The sequence below is a fragment of the Dermacentor albipictus genome, chromosome 1 (genome assembly GCF_038994185.2).
Source record: "Dermacentor albipictus isolate Rhodes 1998 colony chromosome 1, USDA_Dalb.pri_finalv2, whole genome shotgun sequence".
NCBI classification, from domain to species: domain Eukaryota; kingdom Metazoa; phylum Arthropoda; class Arachnida; order Ixodida; family Ixodidae; genus Dermacentor; species Dermacentor albipictus.
This window is the reverse complement of record NC_091821.1, coordinates 96,356,306-96,374,550: the sequence shown is the minus strand read 5'-3', so window position 1 is coordinate 96,374,550 and position 18,245 is coordinate 96,356,306. Positions and strand designations below refer to the sequence as shown.

At 45.5% G+C, this 18,245-nt stretch overlaps 1 protein-coding gene across 1 annotated transcript; it reads left to right on the top strand.

The window, feature by feature from the left end:
- The first annotated feature begins 5,570 nt into the window (after positions 1-5,570).
- On the top strand, positions 5,571-7,180 carry LOC135902666 (uncharacterized). The gene has a single exon (XM_065432881.1). The coding sequence runs from the start codon at positions 5,876-5,878 to the stop codon at positions 6,509-6,511; it is 636 nt and encodes a 211-aa protein (XP_065288953.1). The 5' UTR covers positions 5,571-5,875; the 3' UTR covers positions 6,512-7,180.
- Positions 7,181-18,245: the final 11,065 nt, after the last annotated feature.

Genomic DNA, 18,245 nt, shown 5'->3' with positions numbered 1-18,245 from the left:
AGCATCCCTTTTAAAAGAAGACCACCAATCTAGAATATGATGTTGCATTCTTTTGTTTCAAGTTCTTCGACGATTAAAATTTGAGAGTCATCGATGACATCGGCCTCCACTTCTCCGCGTTCTTGTTTTCCTTTTGGCGGCATGTCGGCGAGGTCCCGCCTAATCTTCCCGATCCGCTGCAGCTTTCTCTTGGTCTCTGTCGGCAAACGGTAAAGTTTCCTTCCATTTCTGTAATTGTTCATGCAAATTAGCACGCAGCAATGAGTAATTTCACTGAATGAGAGAGGGACCAAGCAGCCGCAACTCCTTCCTCGCACCTGTCGCCTTGTGAAGTGAGATCCCCAATAGCGGCGGCCGCCGCAAAAAACCGGTAGAGGCGGCGAGTACCCTTTCAAAGAATATCCCCTCCCTGCACGGAGCGGCGGCGAGGGAGAGACCATTCAGGCATCCTATCTCCGGCTCCGAAATGGGTAGGCCTCGAGTCATGCGTACTCCGTAGGAGCAGGCAGCTTTCGATCAACAACGCCGCGAACAGAACCGAGAACGAGCTCGTCTACGCCATGGTGAAGCTGCAGCCTGGGCACAACAACAAGCTCGTGCAGCCGAGCGCAAGCAGTAATTGCGTACCGAGGATCCGGCAGCCTACCAAGCCGTTTGTTTAATGAACCGTCGGAATTAACTGATTGATAAACATCGGGGCCGCACGTTTCAGCTTCGATTGCTAACCATCTGCACAGAGTGCTTGAGCGGTGTTTTCTTTTTCTTCCTTCATCGCCTTCTTCTGTTTATCATTTATCCTCTGCAAACGGGTGTGCGTGGTGTCTCTTTTAGGAAACAATTCCTAGCCCTCCTTTGTTCTAACGCGATAATGTTAAGGGTCCCGTGTCGCAGAAAATGCGGTATCGGCGGAGTTTTCCGTGAGCGAAAAATGCCGCTTATATTTAGGTGTATGTATATGCCTCGCCTTGCTATATGGCATGCGGTATATGCGGGTTATATTGCCGCAACATTCTATGCCTGAAGTTGCTCATATCTTGTATTACATTCCTGACAAAGTTTTTGAGCTAGCGCATAATACATTGAAAAGACAAGGAGCTGTCATGCTATCATGATAGCAGTTTAACACTGGTTGTCGACATCGATTTTCGTTCGATTTTTGTTCGCTTAGATAACTCTTTCTATTCTGTTTTTTTTTCGTATCTCCATCGTATACTCTAAATCTGCCTTAGCTCGTTCCCTGTTGTTACGGCTCTCTTGAACCACCGTAGACCGCTAACCACGCAGCATGCTCTACAATGACCTCACGAACTGTGTTGACGCATTCCCACCGCAGAAGCTACCTGACTTGCTAGGACAAGTCGGCGACCGGCGCCGTGATCCCGCGTTCTGGCTCAGGGGTCGACCGTTAGCACTGCGCGGCTACCTTCGATGTGCGTGGGCGCCAAGAACTTGGGGAGGCAAGCAAGAACGAAAAATAAAGATGGTAGGGGAAAAAAGGGGGGGGGTGCAGTCAAAAACAACCTGGAGGGTTGAGACCTGTTTAGTCTAAACAAAAGAGCTCTGCAGCCCGTGTGGCCGGCTGCCAACGACAGAGGCTGGTGCCACCGCTCCGCTGACACCAACGACCTAACTACAAGCAAAAAAGTCGAAAGGAACAAAAAAAAGTGACTTAAAGGAAAAGGAGGAGGACCCCACAAGGATGACGCCTTTCCCTTCCTTCAATAAGCCACCTGAAAAATATAAATATGGCGACTTCAGACGACAGCTGCGTGACACGCGTGGCGCAGCTCGCGCCGTGGTCGGATGGCATGCGTCGCGAAGCGGCTGCCTCTGCCACGTATTCAAGAACGAGGTCGCCGCACGCAGGCCCGAGTCACTTCGCACATTCCTGGCAGTTAAACGCCACAAGCTCCGGCTCATTTCCTCGTAACCTTTTGGCAAAGGTGCACCTCCTGTATAGTCAGTGCGGTGTGAGCAGTTGTGTTCCTCTGCTGTGGTTACTTTTTTTTTACTTTTGTTCCTTCCGTGTCAGCCCATAAATGCGGGCAGATCTCTCGCGGAAGAAAACCACGACGAGTGTCTCCTACAGGCCCTTGTGTCAGCGACTAGTCGCTGGCTACAGCAACATAACATCATCTTTACCTGAACTGACGCGGTCGCTAGAAAGTATTTACTCGCGACATTGCCACTTCAATAGTGTTGTTGTTGTTGTTGTTGTTGTTGTTGTTGTTGTTGTTGTTGTTGTTGTTGTTGTTGTTGTTGTTGTTGTTGTTGTTGTTGTTGTTGTTGTTGTTGTTGTTGTTGTTGAAGGAAACAGCAAGTTTCCTTTGGGCCCACGATCCTTTTAATAATGGCATGGCAGATGGGAGCCTTTTGCAACCAACACAGACTATACACAAACTCGTTAACACGGTGCAGAACGCTTTACATGCACGCGGACTAGAGTAAAAGTAACCGAAGACGTCTGTCCGTTTATATAGTGATGTGCCTAGCACTCATGCAGCACGACTCGCCAGTATGCGTTGTCGTTGCCGCTGCATCGGTGCGTATAGTCCGACTTTTCAGCACAGCTGGTAAGTTGCTTGCGACGGCCACGTCCTACGCCGTCACTACCACATCGCACCTGGTCGCAACGTGGAAACATATGAGACAACAGGCCGGCCGAGCTCCAGGACACTGCTGTAATTGGCTAGCGGCTCGCTAGCCGCTCCTGGAACGTCTCGGTTCCCAGCATGAAGCACTGCACCAGGCTGCTCTGACAGCAGGCCGCTGGTGCGTAGAAGAGCACAGCCATGAGCGAGATCTCAGCACAGGTCCGCACGCTAGCAGGACATCCGGTCGCCAGTACCCAAGTCTCGACCGCTGGTCAGTGTGCTGCCGTTCGAGCCTCCCGCTCGCTCTCTCGCGCTCACACTCTCCGTACGCCGCTTCCTTGTTCGTGGCACGCGGTCTCCTTCCGTAATAACCATAATTAATTCTCCTCTTGTTGCTGCCACACAATCAGCATCACTCCAAGCTGGCTGGCCAAACACTTTGTCTTCTCATGGTCACACGCCACAATCCATATCATCACAATGTTGTTGTTGTTGTTTGGTCAAATAAATTAGCGAGTAGCGGCTGCCCTATAGTAACGTGTAAGAAAGGTTGTCGTCACTTCGGTGGTGATAATCCTCTGCCAGAATTTTGCTTTATAAATTTCAACGTTTGCAAGGGTTTTGTGTGAAAGGTGCAGGTATTCCCACGAACTACCCTATAAGAGTTTTTAGACCAGTTTGTAATTGCAGTGACATTTTCATAATTACTGAGCTCTCAAGTATACAGGGAATTAAGGTTCTATACGGCATCCCGATGATGGCACCCTTCCAGGACAGACTGACTTAATGTTGCCTCATAATCATATCGTGGTTTTGCCACGTAAAACGCCAGAATTTAATTTAATTTTAAGGCTGCCTACTCGCTCACAACATTCGCTCACCGTGATCGCAACTCGCTCACCGTGATCATACATATATGCCATGTGTGTCACAAGCGTGGCATAGTCGAGTTTATTTAGACAAAGAGCACTGACATTTTGACGTTGTAAATGAGTGGATCGAGGCTTTAGGCGAAATTAGGGCTTTGCACTCTTTAGGCATAACATGTCGCCCATATCTGAAGCAGTGACGCGATAACTGGCGCAATGGTAAGCGCAGCAGGACTTGTACTATATCGTGCGGTCTCAATTGGAGCAAACATTCCCAGATGTACGGGAAAACGTCATTTCAAGAAGAAGAAAAAATTATTCAGTGGGAAGTCATCTGATTCTTCATCATTCCTCCTGATTGGAAATATATACGGCAATATAGGGGGAAATTTAATAGCCAGCCGAGTCTAGACCCTGTCGTCTTCATTTTCGCCGAGTGGGGCTGCCAGGTGATAGATAAGTGGAGAGACACGAATTTTTACTTCTCCTGTTACCCAACCTGCTTTTTGCTTCTTACTGCTAGCTTAGTTTAAATTATTTCACCTTGGTGCTGGTTTATACCGATAAGCTTTCACAGCGTAGTGTCAACCAATAGCAGCACCTCGCGGCGCCACCACGCTCTCAAGGCGCTGTATTATCTCATCCACTGCAGTATCCGTGGAGCGCTTGAGAGCTAATTACGTCCGACTTGAAATCTGTGTGTCATGGAGTTCTGATCGTCGCGGTTTCCTGTTGATTTCTTTCCTTCAAAATTTTTTATAAACTCATCGAAAAACACTTTGGGATTCCTGAAACAGTCACTAGCGCACATAAAAACAACTAGGGAAGTGAGCCCAAAGCGGCTATCGCTGTAAAACACAGTATCGTGGCAGTAGTGCCATCACCGCATTGCTCGCGATGAAAGCGCCAGAAAATTGACTTATGCCGAATGCCATCTTGACCCACAAAGTAGTGACAGTGAGCGAATCCCTGTGGTAGGTAGTCAAACAATTAATTGCAGCATAACGTGCTTACATATAGTCATCCTTCTAAAGGACCCAGACCCGTTATAGAAAGTGTGCATGATATTCAACGACTGCGCGGATTATTTAAACGCATTAGGGTTAAATCCGAACCCCGGCAAAACTCGCGGATAGTAGAAATAAACGCGCAAGCACTTGAAACGAAACTTTGCCACCGCTATTAGGATTCGATTGTATGTATTTGCGGCAGTGAAAACTTCGAAGCGAGACGTGCTAACAACTGTTCTGTTGCGCAACATTCGCGCTTGTCTTCTGCAAGACGTTGCACCCTACACATGCACCGTGAGAGTATTTGTGCGTTCACTTCGGAGAACCCAACAGATAGACTACAAACGCTATGTTATTGTAGTCTATACATATATATATATATATATATATATATATATATATATATATATATATATATATAGCACTGGTCAGTCGGTGGTTACTAAAGCTAACCCCTAAATGAATAGCTTCTAACAAACTGACAATCGGAATTTCAAAAATAAATAAAGAAGTAACTCTTGACACATATTGCTTGCTTTAAATCGCAAAAATAACGGGTTAATCCCTCACCCTCTTATTTCTCGGCTTATCCGTCACTGATAGATAACGATAAATTTTAATTTTATTTAATGTTGTACTTCATTCAGAAGTATTTAATGGACTATATCACAAATTTCTCTTTACAACGGTCAGCTTAAATGTGTGCCGGTGAAGTGCGCACTTTCCTAGCCCTCTAAGTTAACTGCTATTATAACCAAACATGCACAACACACTCTAAAAATCACTAACCGTAAGAATGCAGCTGGCTTAAGCACATACAAATTGGGCCTCGAAAGCAGATCTCCGCATAAGCAGACTGTTGCGAACTCCCTAGCTAACTTCTCCGTTATGACGGCGACATGACGCATAACGACTTGTGGTGTTTCGTAGAAGACGGATAGCGGGCCACAGGTGATGCGCGCCAGCAATGCCTGCAGCAGCCTGGCCGCTTGACGCGCGACCTGCGGCCCCTGCGGTGGCGCGCCGACTGGGCCACCAGGGAAAGGTTTATAAATAACGGGCCACGCGACGCGTCAAGCTCATTCCACCGAGCGAGTGGTTCGCGTCCGCAGGCCGCGCAGGAATCCAGCGGCGAAGTCTTGCGCTATAATTTCTTTAGTCGTGGAGGCCCGCATGAAAAGTTCGTTCTGACGCGCGCTCGACTGATGTGTCTGGCGTCATCGTTATACGTGAACACTTCAAAAGCCCTGTTAGGCATCGAGTGTAATATCATCTCGTTACTATCAAAACTTTCGGTGTACGCTACTTTGGAATAGCTGGCTGTTCAGGCAGTTCAGGTGCGCGCGTGCATAGTTGTGGTTGTGTGCTTGATAGTGTGCATGCCAGACTAACGACGATTCCGATGGAGCCCGCCGCCAAATCCCAACTAGTGGTGCCTATCAACTTCGACAGTGAATGGTCCACGCCGAGCGGGCTCGAGGTGCGCGTCGATACAGTGCACACGCGCTTTCAGAGCTACCAAGTCGCCGATGGAGATGACTGCGCGGACTTGGACGCCGAGTGGCTGGACTTCGCCCGCGACCACCCGGACTGCGCGGACGACATGGGCGTTTTTTTGGAACCAAACTTTGAGGCTTTTCGGAAAGTTGATGGTGATCCGTCAGGTAACTACGAGAACAAGCAACTGGACTTAGCGGGTTACAGGCCCGAATCTGTGACTGTGAGGGTGCGCGAAGGCGTTGTTTCGGTGACGGCTAGTGATAGTGAGACGACGTCCGTCGTCGAAAACAAGGCCAGCAAGTGCTGGAAGAAGCTGGAGCGCAAGTTCACGCTTCCTGATGGCGTCTCTCCGGATGCAATCTGCACGAAGTTCACGGTAGATGGCCGCCTGATTATATCGGTGTTACCGTCATGCTTTCCACAAAAAGAAATTGCCGCTGAGGAGGATGACAGTTCATCGTCGGCGAACACGTGGAATGCTTCAGATTTAACAGACGTCGAGACAGATGGCTCGAAAAGTTCAATTGTGGACAGGTAAATTGTTCTTATCGTTAGTTGTACCGGCGTGTTACTGCACCCTGCCTGGCTGCCCGGTGTTTTTGGTGGATGATCAGCTAAAGACATCTATCGGCAGTGAATAAGGTGGTGTTGACAGTTTAGCCAACGAGCAGACCTGTGGTGCGTGGGACGCATCCGAACTTCTCAAGAAGAATGACGTGAAGGGTTGTTTGTCGAAAATATATAGACTGGACCCGTGCTGTACAAATCTCGTGCGCCTGCAGACGATCGGGCATATAACTAAGTTAACAGCATTGTGCAATCTGAGTGTACGTCAACCATATATAAATACATATATATGCTGTGCTCCAAACGAACAATTATCTGCTGTAGCAATTTTTCTGCTTCCGTGCATGTACACTTTGTATTAGAGGAAAAGTATGGATGGGCATGATAACTTTCTTCTTGATAATCTGGCCTGTAAATGGTGTCATTGTTGTGTTCTAGGATGCGACGCTGTGCCAAATAAGTGCTTCTATGGACAGTAGGCATGTGCATGATTCGGTGAATACCAGTACGTTGCACTCGTTATGATGGTTACATGTCAGTGACATGTAATTTTGACATGTGATGTGACATGTATCTATATTAAACCTAATTTTGGTTCAGTACGCCTAACAGACATAAATGAATATTTTCTCTCCTGAAACTACGCCTCCTTTGCTTAAAGCATATTATGTTGTGCTTTAACGGCTACTTCATCTATCAACTAACGCATTGTCGCTAGGACTCACGCCGACATATAGAGATATTTATTTATGCACCGCGGTAGTCCAGTGGCTGTGGTGTCTTACTGCTGAGGGGTTCGACCACGGCCGCGGCGGCCGGCTTTCGATGGCAGCGAAACGTAGAGACACTCGTCTACTTTTATTTAGATGCACGTTAAAGAACCCCAGGGGCTAGAAATTGAGCCAGAGTCCCCAAATGGCGTAGCTCATAATTATATCGTATTTTTGGCACATAAAACCAAAAATTTCGTTTTTATAGGTATTTTTTCGTATGGCGGTTGCATGAACGATATATCAAGCTGGTAGTTGTGCACTTAATGTCACAATGCCCTCTAATTCTTTTTGCAGCTAATAGGCACGTAGCCAGCACTTAAGGGCGAATATAATTCACGTGACCTTGACCCACTAGGCAGCCTCCAGGATGCAACAAAGGAAAACAGGGGAATCCCAAGCAGCAGTCGTCAAGGCACGCAGCGCGGAGGCTTAACTCGTGTGTTTCTGAAAATAGTTGAAAGCTTCCACCTCAATCGCGCTAATGGCGTACTGTAGAGAAACTCCTCTGAAGTTGTTTGAATAAGAACGCTTTGTGGTGGAAAGGGTAAAGCTGGCGCAAAGGGCTCGGCGCAGCGGTTGCATCGCAAAAACATAGCCATAATATCGCTTCCTTTCATTCTTCACCTGACTCCTGCGTTGCCGACCATATGATGTTATTCGTTGCTAAACTGCTTGCATGCCGTTCCGTACTGATGCCGGTTTGCCTGGTTTCTTACAAACAGTGTTGCTGCGCGCTCCTTCTTCGATCTTACGGTTCGCAACGACCGAACGCGGTTCACAATGTCAGTCCTGATGGTGCCCACGCTTGGGAATGTAGTCGCGTATGTCTGAAGATGGGCCCTTTCCAATCAGGCAGCGTGCACTGGCGTGTAAATATGCGAAGCTTCTTGGCGAAATGTGCGAAGTTCTTACAGCATGCATCCTTAAAAGCAGGATTGATAAATACTGGGCTTCTAATCGAGCCACTTCATCCGCACCAATACCTGTCATTACCTGTAATACCACATGACCCGGCAACCGCTAAAGAATGACGTGGTGTCCCTTCGCAGCTAAGCGGTTTCAAAGCGAAGCTTTCTTTGCCTCTTCCTTCGACTTTCCCACTGCTGCTACTGCTGCTGTCGCGCATACACCGCATGGGGGGGTGGTTCAGAGCGTGTATATAGGTGACACCGTTTTTTCATGGGCGCTACCATATTGCTACGCAGTGGCGCCATCTATGGGCACTCGGCATGATGGCTTGGGCGAGCGCTCCGTTTTGCATGGCAGGTATACGTTCGGCAATAGTTTCTGGGGTTTGTTTTTGCGCTCGCGCGGTCTATTCAGCATGACGTGCGTCTGGGCTATTAAACGGTAGTGTTAGTCGTACTGACGTGGTTAAGTCGGTATGGCCGGACTTTTTGCTGGCATTGAGGCGGACGCAGCATGCAGCGCGATGTGTGCGGGCATATACTTTAGCCTACAATCAGCCTCGGATACCAATTGTGTATTTCTGAATGTTCCATTCACTAATGTGACCTTATTGCAGTATTAACCTCTATGGTTCTAAGCTGTGGTTTAGGAGAAATTAAACCTACGCGACAATCGTAACAGTGTGGGTACCGTTCTGCTAGGAGCTGTGCTGTTATACTTTGACAAGCGTTCAAACTGTTCGCTGCAGGTTACATTGCGTGACTACTTGGTTCGATGGATGAGATTTCCACCCATGAATAAAATAGTTCTGGCTAGTAGTAGCAGCATACCTTACAGTCTGAATTAAGCTTGTCCAGCAAAGCGACCGTTTACGAACTGCGCGAGCGTTCTAAGCAGTGGTAGGTGCTGGATTACAGATATATTTGTTCTATATAGCGCATGGTCCAAGCATACGGCATCAGCGGTTATATATCTATAAGCGTTGCGCGGAGTGACTATGCGAGGCCGTATTGCGGCGTTATCCCGTTTTATCTTGCTTTTTCGAGAAAGAGAATGATAACCGAATTTTGTTGTTGTTGTTGTTGTTGTTGTTGTTCATTCCGTTCTCTACGACGCACTCACACATATTACAAACTTTTCGTCCTCAAAAATAGTCATCGCATTTCCTTTATGCGATCCCTCTCATATATTATGGCAGTATAAGGCCAAAAAGGCAATGCCGAAGCACACAGCTTATATATGTATCACGCTGGTTCACCAACAGCAGTGATCGCTGTGTTGAGCAGCGCCATCGGCCTCATGCAGGAAGGCTAGCGTAAACATATAGTAATTTCAAGCCTGCTAGACTTCAAATGCCTGAGAACGATGCCGGTGTATCACAAATATTTGATAGCGCCTGCCGCTTAGATGTTTCTTGGTTGCCTTAGGTTGGCCGTGCACGAGTATGCGCTCTTATGTTTTATGTTGTACACCCTCCGCCAAGCGATCAGACAGTGAGCTGATTTACCATATACAGAGAAACCAGCATTCTTTGTTGAACTAAAACCGATATAAACAAAAAAGTTCACAACACATACGCAAACCGCGACTGATAATGTGCGTACACGGCGGCTGATTATGCGCGCCACATTTTTGCGCCCCCAAGGCATATTTCTGACTACTGTACCCAGTTGAAAAACACAACAGGAAATTTTGACAGTCTGTCGTATTTTGGGACGCTGTTTCTGTAGTTCTGTTGCCTGTAGTTCTGTTGCCTGTAGTTCTGTTGCCTGTAGTTCTGTTGTCTGTAGTTCTGTTGTCTGTAGTGTGACGTCCTGTATGAGAAAGCCCTGTAGTTCATGATCAATATTTAATTAAAAATTGACAGAGACCTCCTGAAGGCTATGTAAATTTGTTAGTACAAAAAAAGAAAAATATAAAAGTGAAAAAAAAATTAAAAAAAAACGTCCGCGGCAAGGATTCGAACTTGCACGATTCCGAGCCCGAAATCTTACCACTGCACCACCGCTGACATGTCCTTCGAGAGTAAATTTTTGGCCATGTGAACAGTACGATGTGCTGATGCGCTGATGTTTACATTTGCGTTTTAAGGGTCAAGATGCGCTATCACTCCACCGCGTCAAGTGCCGCATCTCTAGAAGACCAAGAGTGTTCTTACCATCGACAGGTACATCGTGGAGTGCTAGAACATCGATTTTGATGTACGATATCCATATTAAATGAGAAATTCAGAAATAGGCAACGGTGTCTGTTAGGGTTGTTTCTGCTAATTTCGACAGTTGTCGCTCTTTCTTTACACTTTCGAGCGCGCATATAATTCGTGTGTTCAATGCAAAATAGCTACATAAACATTCGTGGATGAGTGTTCTTTCTGACAGCATACTGGCTTCTCACGGCAGCGCTGTACCAGATTAATGTGAGCCGAGCGAGACAGGCTTTCACGCAACTTTGTGGAACAACCCAAAACTTCTTTTCCGCTTCGCATAAGCTTGGGAAATATTCCTGGGAAATTAACTAATGTGTCAGTGTAACAGCACATGTAAGTCCACAGGCCTGTGTGCCACATTTTACCAAATAAAACAAAACGGATGCGCAGCCATTCCGGCAGATGGTACGATTTCGATCAGCGGCCGATTTTAAGGAGACCGGCAGGGCGTTGCTGGTGCCGCGTCGTCACGGGACAATTATAAGTATTGGCCACGTCGACTTTAATACCGGTGTTGGTGCTATCAGCATTGCCGGCTTCAGAGAAGCGCGATTGAATACCGCGCAAGAGAAAAGTACAGTGTACATCACCGATCTGAAATTGACATACAATTTTAAAGGGCCGCGACGTAAGGCGCTTCTGTTGCGACTCCAGAACTCTCGGCCCTCGCGACCGAATGTTTCTGTTGCGACGTCAGAATTGGTGTCGTAACGTCGGGGTCGCTGTCACGATATAAAGCTGTTCTTCCGACTTCAGAACTCTTGTTGTCGCGACAGAACGTTTCTGTTGCGACTTCATAACTCTTGGCCTTCGCGACAGAATGCTTCTGTTGCGACATCAGAATCTCTGTCGTAACGTCAGAGATGTCTCTCAATTAAGAAACGTCAGGAACTTCTGTCGCACAACAGAATTTCTGTAGTTGCGGCAGGAATTCCTGTTGTCTTTTTCAACTGGGATTTTTTAAACTGAGTTATGTCTTCACAGTAGGTTATGTGTCAAAACGAAATTCCGTGCTACATATATGTAGTACACACTACAGAAGCTTGTCGCATAATTTCAGTGCACTTCTGTTGTCATCATTGGGTAGATGTTGCGGTGATAAGTTTCTGTCGTACAACAACAGTTCTCTGTAGTACAACAGAAGTTTGTCGCATTACTTCAGGAACACTTCTGTTATGACAATTGGGGGCCTGTTGCAACGATAAGTTTCTGTCGTACACCAACAGTTCTCTGTAGTACAACAGAAGTTTGTCGCATTACTTCAGGAACACTTCTGTTGTGACAAGTGGGGGCCTGTTGCCACGATAGGTTTCTGTAGTATTTCAACAGCTCTCTGTAGCACTACAGAATTTTCTTGAGTTACTTCAGGAACATTTCTGTTGAGACAACAGGGTGCCTGTTGTGCTGACAAATTTTTCTGTAGTACTACAAAAATCTGTTGCAGAGCTTCAGCTTTCTGTTGTAACAACAGACATACGACAGAGTGTACTTCTGTAGTCACAACAAGAAATGTCTGTTGTACATCAGAAAAGTCTGTCGCTCCGTCAGGAATCTGTAGTTACTACAGAAAAATCCTGTTGTACAACAGAAATTTCTGTAGTTGCGACAGGAATTCCTGTTGTCTTTTTCAACTGGGTAGTTATCGATGCACCGAAAGGCTTTCCTGATGACCCTATATGAACGGACATGGCGTAAATTTCACCAAGTACGATCTAAAACATTCCAAAATCGTTCCGCAGCACGCGACAGCAATACTTTCGACAAGCGCCGCGCCGGATCGCCCAAGCCAGAGAGGAGGAAAGGCTCGCCGCGCGCCCTATTTTTCTCGCCCGATGAAAAGGTCTATAGGTGACAGGTGCGAGTCAGTAAGGAAAGGCGACAGGAGAAACTCGGTTTCACCTCACCGCGTCGAATGTGCACAATGCCCTCTGGAGCTCCCTGGCCGTCGCCACATTAGCCGCTTGACAGCTGTAATTATCCGTTACTCCCCTCAGAAGCATTGTAGAAATTGCAGCGCTTCCCTTTATACTATGTGCGAGGCCATAGGGGACGCAGATAGAACTGTAGAGAGGAGAAGAAGGAGAGGGAGGAAAAGTGATAGTTCCCATACAAGAGTGGGGGGGAGGTGACGTGAGAAGGCAAGGAAACCCCACTACTATATGACAGCGCTTGCGGGGAAACATGATAAGCTTAAGTTCAAGCTATACGGTATAGTACGTTGCTGCTATTTTTTGAAAAATGAACGCCATGTAAACATGTCAAGCGGGCAACTTACGCACGGCGTGCGGAAGCAGAGCCGCTATAATTAAGGCGCACCGCAGGGTCCAGGAGACACTGCGGAAGCAGTCGACCGTCAAATCAACACTTCTGTGCCCGCCGCGTTAGCTTTGAGACTATGGCAATGCTAGAGGTAATGGATTTGATTCCATTCACGGCAGCCGCATTTCGATGGGGGCGAAATATAAAACGCACGTGCACTTATATATAGATTTGGGACACATTAAAGAACATCACGGTATCACAATTAATCCGGAGTCCGCCACTACGGCCTGTCTCATAATCCGAGTGTGGTTTTTGCACATACAGCTACATAATCAAATTCAAGTTTAATACTTCTGCCACAATGCAATGTGCCATATGAGGCAATGACAGCGTTCAACCCTCTCAAAGGTTATAAAATATGGCGCACAACAACGCTTCAAGCAAACACCTCTCCCTGTGTGTTCGGCGTACTACGCAGGCAAACAGCAGTGGTGCACGCAAGGTGACGTTTAACGTCAACTCACCACTCTCCTATTAGCCTAAACGTTGAAGAAATTAAGCTTTAGCCGTCAAAATCACCGCTAATTATCGCCAATCAAAGCATCCAACACGGAAAGCTTAGCTTACGTCGATTCATACAATTTCACAATTTCACAATTTATTTATTTATTAGTAAAAAACAGATAATTGCATGTGCGTAGTATACATAAGGAGGTCCCATAGTCAAAGACTGTATCGAGACCTCCTGCTAAAGACACTTATGATGTTATACAATGTTTAAAGCAACAGTAGTACAGATGAGAACTAAGAGTAATATCAAAACATGTTTATAGCATATGAGTAATAAGAACACTTGTTAACAGCAGGACAATATAAAAAACGGAATACAAAAAAAACAAGGAGAGTTTCAGTAAGTATTTATTATGAATGATTTTAGTTCTTTTTTAAATTGGTATAATTTTTTTGCATTTTGATGATAGGTGGTAGAGTATTCCAAAGCGATATTGCGGAAAATTCCGCAGTCTGTTTACCATAGTTAGTTCGCACTTTAGGTAGAAGAAAATTATTATTGAGCGCAAATATAGTGTGACTATGAGCTATTAGGTCACAGGGTGAGAAGCAGATTGATGGTAGTTCCTTAGTCATATATTTGTAGAATAAAATTCCTAGATTATATTTGGTGAGTTATGAAATGGTTAGGATGTTGTTTTCATGTAGTACGGATTTTCCATTAGCAAAGCATGAACTGCTTGTAATTATTCTTATGGATTGGTTCTGGATTACCTGGAGGGATGCCAAGTGAGTGTTATAAGTGTTACCCCAGCATAGTATGCCGTAGTTAATATGAGAGTGAATGAATGAGTGGTATAGCGAGATTAATGTATTATGTGTAAAGTAGGGACGAGTTTTAATTAGAACGCGAATACCGTATGCTATTTTCTTTTTGATGTGAGAAATGTGATCTTCATATGTCAACCTGCAGTCAAGAGAAATCCCAAGAAAAGATGAGCATGGACTGGGAGAGATGGAGTGTGAGCCGAAAGTTAAAGAAGGGGAGAATGCCGAATGTTGTTGATGTGAGGAAAATACAACAAATTTAGTCTTGGTGGCATTAATAGATAATAGGTTGGCATTACACCAACTTAAAGCATTTTGTAGATCAGTATTTAGCTTGTTAATAAGAAGTGACATGTGTTTCTCAGAGGAAAATATGGTAGTATCATCAGCGTACAGAATGCACTTAGTAGAGGACAAACAGTTAGGTAGATCATTGATATAAATCAAAAACAGTAGTGGTCCTAAGATGGATCCTTGAGGGACGCCAATGTTAGTGGTTTGTTCTCTGGAGTAGACGTTAGATATAGACACTATTTGAACCCTGTTTGATAACTTTTTAATATTGAGAGCGCAGGACCACGAACACCGATAGCCTCAAACTTAGCAAAAAGGATAATATGGTTTAAGCAGTCGAATGCCTTTGTTATATCAATGAAAACTGAACCTGCAAATAGACCATCGTCAATTATTTTTTTAATTGGTCGGTTAGATGTATGAGTGCCAAATCTGTGGAGCATCCATTACGAAAGCCAAATTGGCATGAAGAGAGAATATTAAATTTAGTGAGATATTTGGATAGACGCATTGCGATTAATTTCTCCAGAACATTTGCCGAAAAAGGGTAAAATACAAATAGGGCGGTAGTTATGTATTAATGTACTGTCACCTTTTTTTAGAACTGGAATGACGTTACGCGCTTAAGCTCGTTAGGAAACACACCAGTCTTGAATATCGAATTAGTAATATGAGACATGATATCAGAAATTCCCATACAGTGCGTGGCATCTGCATAATTTTTTTTAAAGTATCAGTTGTTCATGTGGGATCCGACACAAGGCTGACAATGAACTCTGCAGTGCCGCCTTCGAGTCGCAGAACGTTGGCCATTTGCGTGGTTGTTCGTGATCAATGAAACGCAGTGCAGCACGTAGGGCAGAAAGTCCTGCGGCTGTCGATGTTGTCCAGTGAGAGGTCCTGCAGCGTCCAGTGTGAATCCCGGTGCGATTCCCCTGAACGCGTCGTTCGCGCTGATGTTTGCGACATTATAACTTCCACCTACTTTTCAAGAAAGTGTAATTGCACTCTGCGAGACAAAACTACATGCAACGCCTATGCATGTTCCTACTCAAGAATTAGGAATATTAGAGGGCAGCTTGGGTGTTCCACCACCACAACCACTCGGCACACTCTGAGCTTTAATATTGCACATAATATTTAGAATATTAAACTACTAAGTACATACTGGTGGAACGAGGATAAGGGAAACCGAGGGGCTCGATTTTTGGTAATCATGGTCATATATAAAGCCAGCAGGCAATGAAGCCAAGGAAAGCATAAGGATAATTAGCTGTGGTTGAAATTCAAATATAGAAACTAAAACAGGGAAAATGAATGCGCACGAAACGATAATTTGTCGCCGGTGGGGACCGAACCTTCGCATTACGGATGTGATGCAAAACCAATCGTGCTACAGCGAGGGTCATCATTCCGTCCACTAACTTGGGTATTTATGTGTACTAGATCTAGCCCGGGGGGAAGGTGGGGGGGGGGGGGGGGGAGGGTGTTATCCAGCGCCCCTCAGAGCCAAGGTGGACGGATGTGGAACACCCTTTTTTGCCCGATGGCGACACGTAACACGTTACCTTAGGAAAGAAGGCACATGGTTAATAAGCACTCGTATGCCGCCTAATCTCATCAAGGCTTCCAGATTTGAGACCTTCGCTATGAATGAACGTGGATGAGGGAAACAGAGGTGCTCTAATTTTGTTAATCATGACCATATAAAGCCAGCGGGCAATCAAGCCAAGGAAAGCATAGGCATACTCAGCTGTGGTTGGAGGGAATGATGGGCTCGAACAAGGGGAATAAGAAATGCGAACGCTGGAGCATGGGGTCTGAGGGCATTGCTGCGCTTTCTACTTGCCGTATCCAAAAGGCTAAGCTCTATAGTGTGGCTAGGCCCTATAGTGTTAAATAAGCTGTTGATGAACTCATATATTCAAATGGTAAAGAGCGCATCAATGCTCTCAGACTGCGTGATCCAGTGTTCGCATTTCTTTCTATTCCCCCTACAGATGGATTTTTCTGCTGTTTGACACAGCTTTGTTGAGAAGACGCATTCGTTTTTTGCGGTTCGATCTCGTCGCCTGATAGCCACGCAGCATTTCGTTGCAGTAGCGAAATGTTTCGCGTTCACAATTCGCTTTATCACGTATTCCATCCGCAACAAGTGAATCATGAAACTTCCCAATATACGTGTCGCTAAATGGCGTTTGCTAAACAACACTCAAAATGGTTTCAGCATCACTAGCAAGTCGGACAAGATAAAGAAGTACACGTCATTTTCAGATGGCCTGGAAAGAGCGGGCCCCAGTGACCCAATTCTCTCGGTACGTCCAGCGCCAACTTACTTTACTACAGCTAGGTTCAGGTCACGTGCTATTATGCTTAACGTTTTAAACTCAGCTGTAACTAAATTTGTTGAGTATCGACACCCTTGGCGCAGAAATTTCTTTCAAAAACGTAAAACTGAAGTAACTTTCACTCGACTTCGGTGTCGAATACCTTTCTTAACATGTTAGACACAGTGCTAGTCTGGCTCTCTCATAGCTGTGTCCATACTGTGGTGAAGATGGGACAATTGACCCCTTTTTTCTTATTCTGTATTACACATGGAAGGAAAAGCATGCATTCTAGAAACAACATCTAGAAAAATTGAAGCGAATTTTGCAATTCCTGAAATTCTTTCTCTTCGAACCTCCTCTCTTGGGCAATGCCACAAGAATGCTTGCTCAGCTACTGTAGAGCCTATAGCTGTTTCAAAAAGTTATTTTAGCTAAATGTATAATTATTTGTTATTTTCTATTCCTTTGATCCGTTCCAACTTATATCTGTTGTTTTATTTTTTTCTGAATGTACTAATCGCATTCTAATTCCATCCGAATCTTGCCAATTCCTCATAGTGGCTACAAGCCAGTGACAGAGGACAAACAAACAAACATATTCAGGAAGGGTGGTCACGTTTCAGTGAAAGCGTAGGCGATAACTCTGAAAGAATTTTCCAAATGTAAAAGTGCAATAATAAGTTAGCACACCCTGAAGAAATCACTATCAGATGTGTCACGTTACCGTGGTCACGAGTGAAGCCGTAATTGTTTAGATTCTTCCAGTTTTCTACTGCCCAATTATCGACAGATAAACTTGCGTTCATCGTTGGCACTACACATTGAAAGTGGTGGTGGCTACATACGACGACACTACTGTGGAGATGACGATCGAAACTGAAGCACGAAGAGACATATAGACAAAACCGCACTGAATAAGCCTGTTTGGACCCATTCCTGTGCCATTTGCCTAGGCTGATACTTACCACAAACGTTACCAAAACGCATCAGCACTGCCTCAACGAGCGAGCAGTACACCGACATACGTATACTTCCTACAAGTTCAGACCTGCCACCTTAACGTTGGAATGTCCCTTATTGGCATATGTGCGTACCTCGAGACAAACCTCCAGTTGGAGCGCTGTGTAGTCTGCCATAAGTGAAACGGAATCAAATCTGCAGCCATTCGCATTTTACACGTCATTTAGGCTACTCATGAATCAATGGCTCTGTTATGTACGCGACTCTTGTTGTGACAATGGCTACACTACTATCACGATTGTGGTTCGAACTGCTGCGGCCACAAGATGCGACAGAACTGTTTTCTGGTGTTGTCTGTGTCTGGTTCAACCATATGTGTTAACACTCATGTGAGTTACCACGCGGCCCGTGATATCGTGTCTTTCTGGCGGTGCCAAGCTGCACTTCCCGTCTGTCCAAACGAGCGGGTCAATTAATTGACTTTTACATATTGTACTAAAACATACCCCATTATGCTCTACTCGTGCCCTTAATAAATCAGATATGCAGCATCAAATAAATATTGACACCTGTACTTGTTTATCAGTTTCTCAGGGACTGCGACGAGTCATGTATAAAATCCGACGCGCTTTA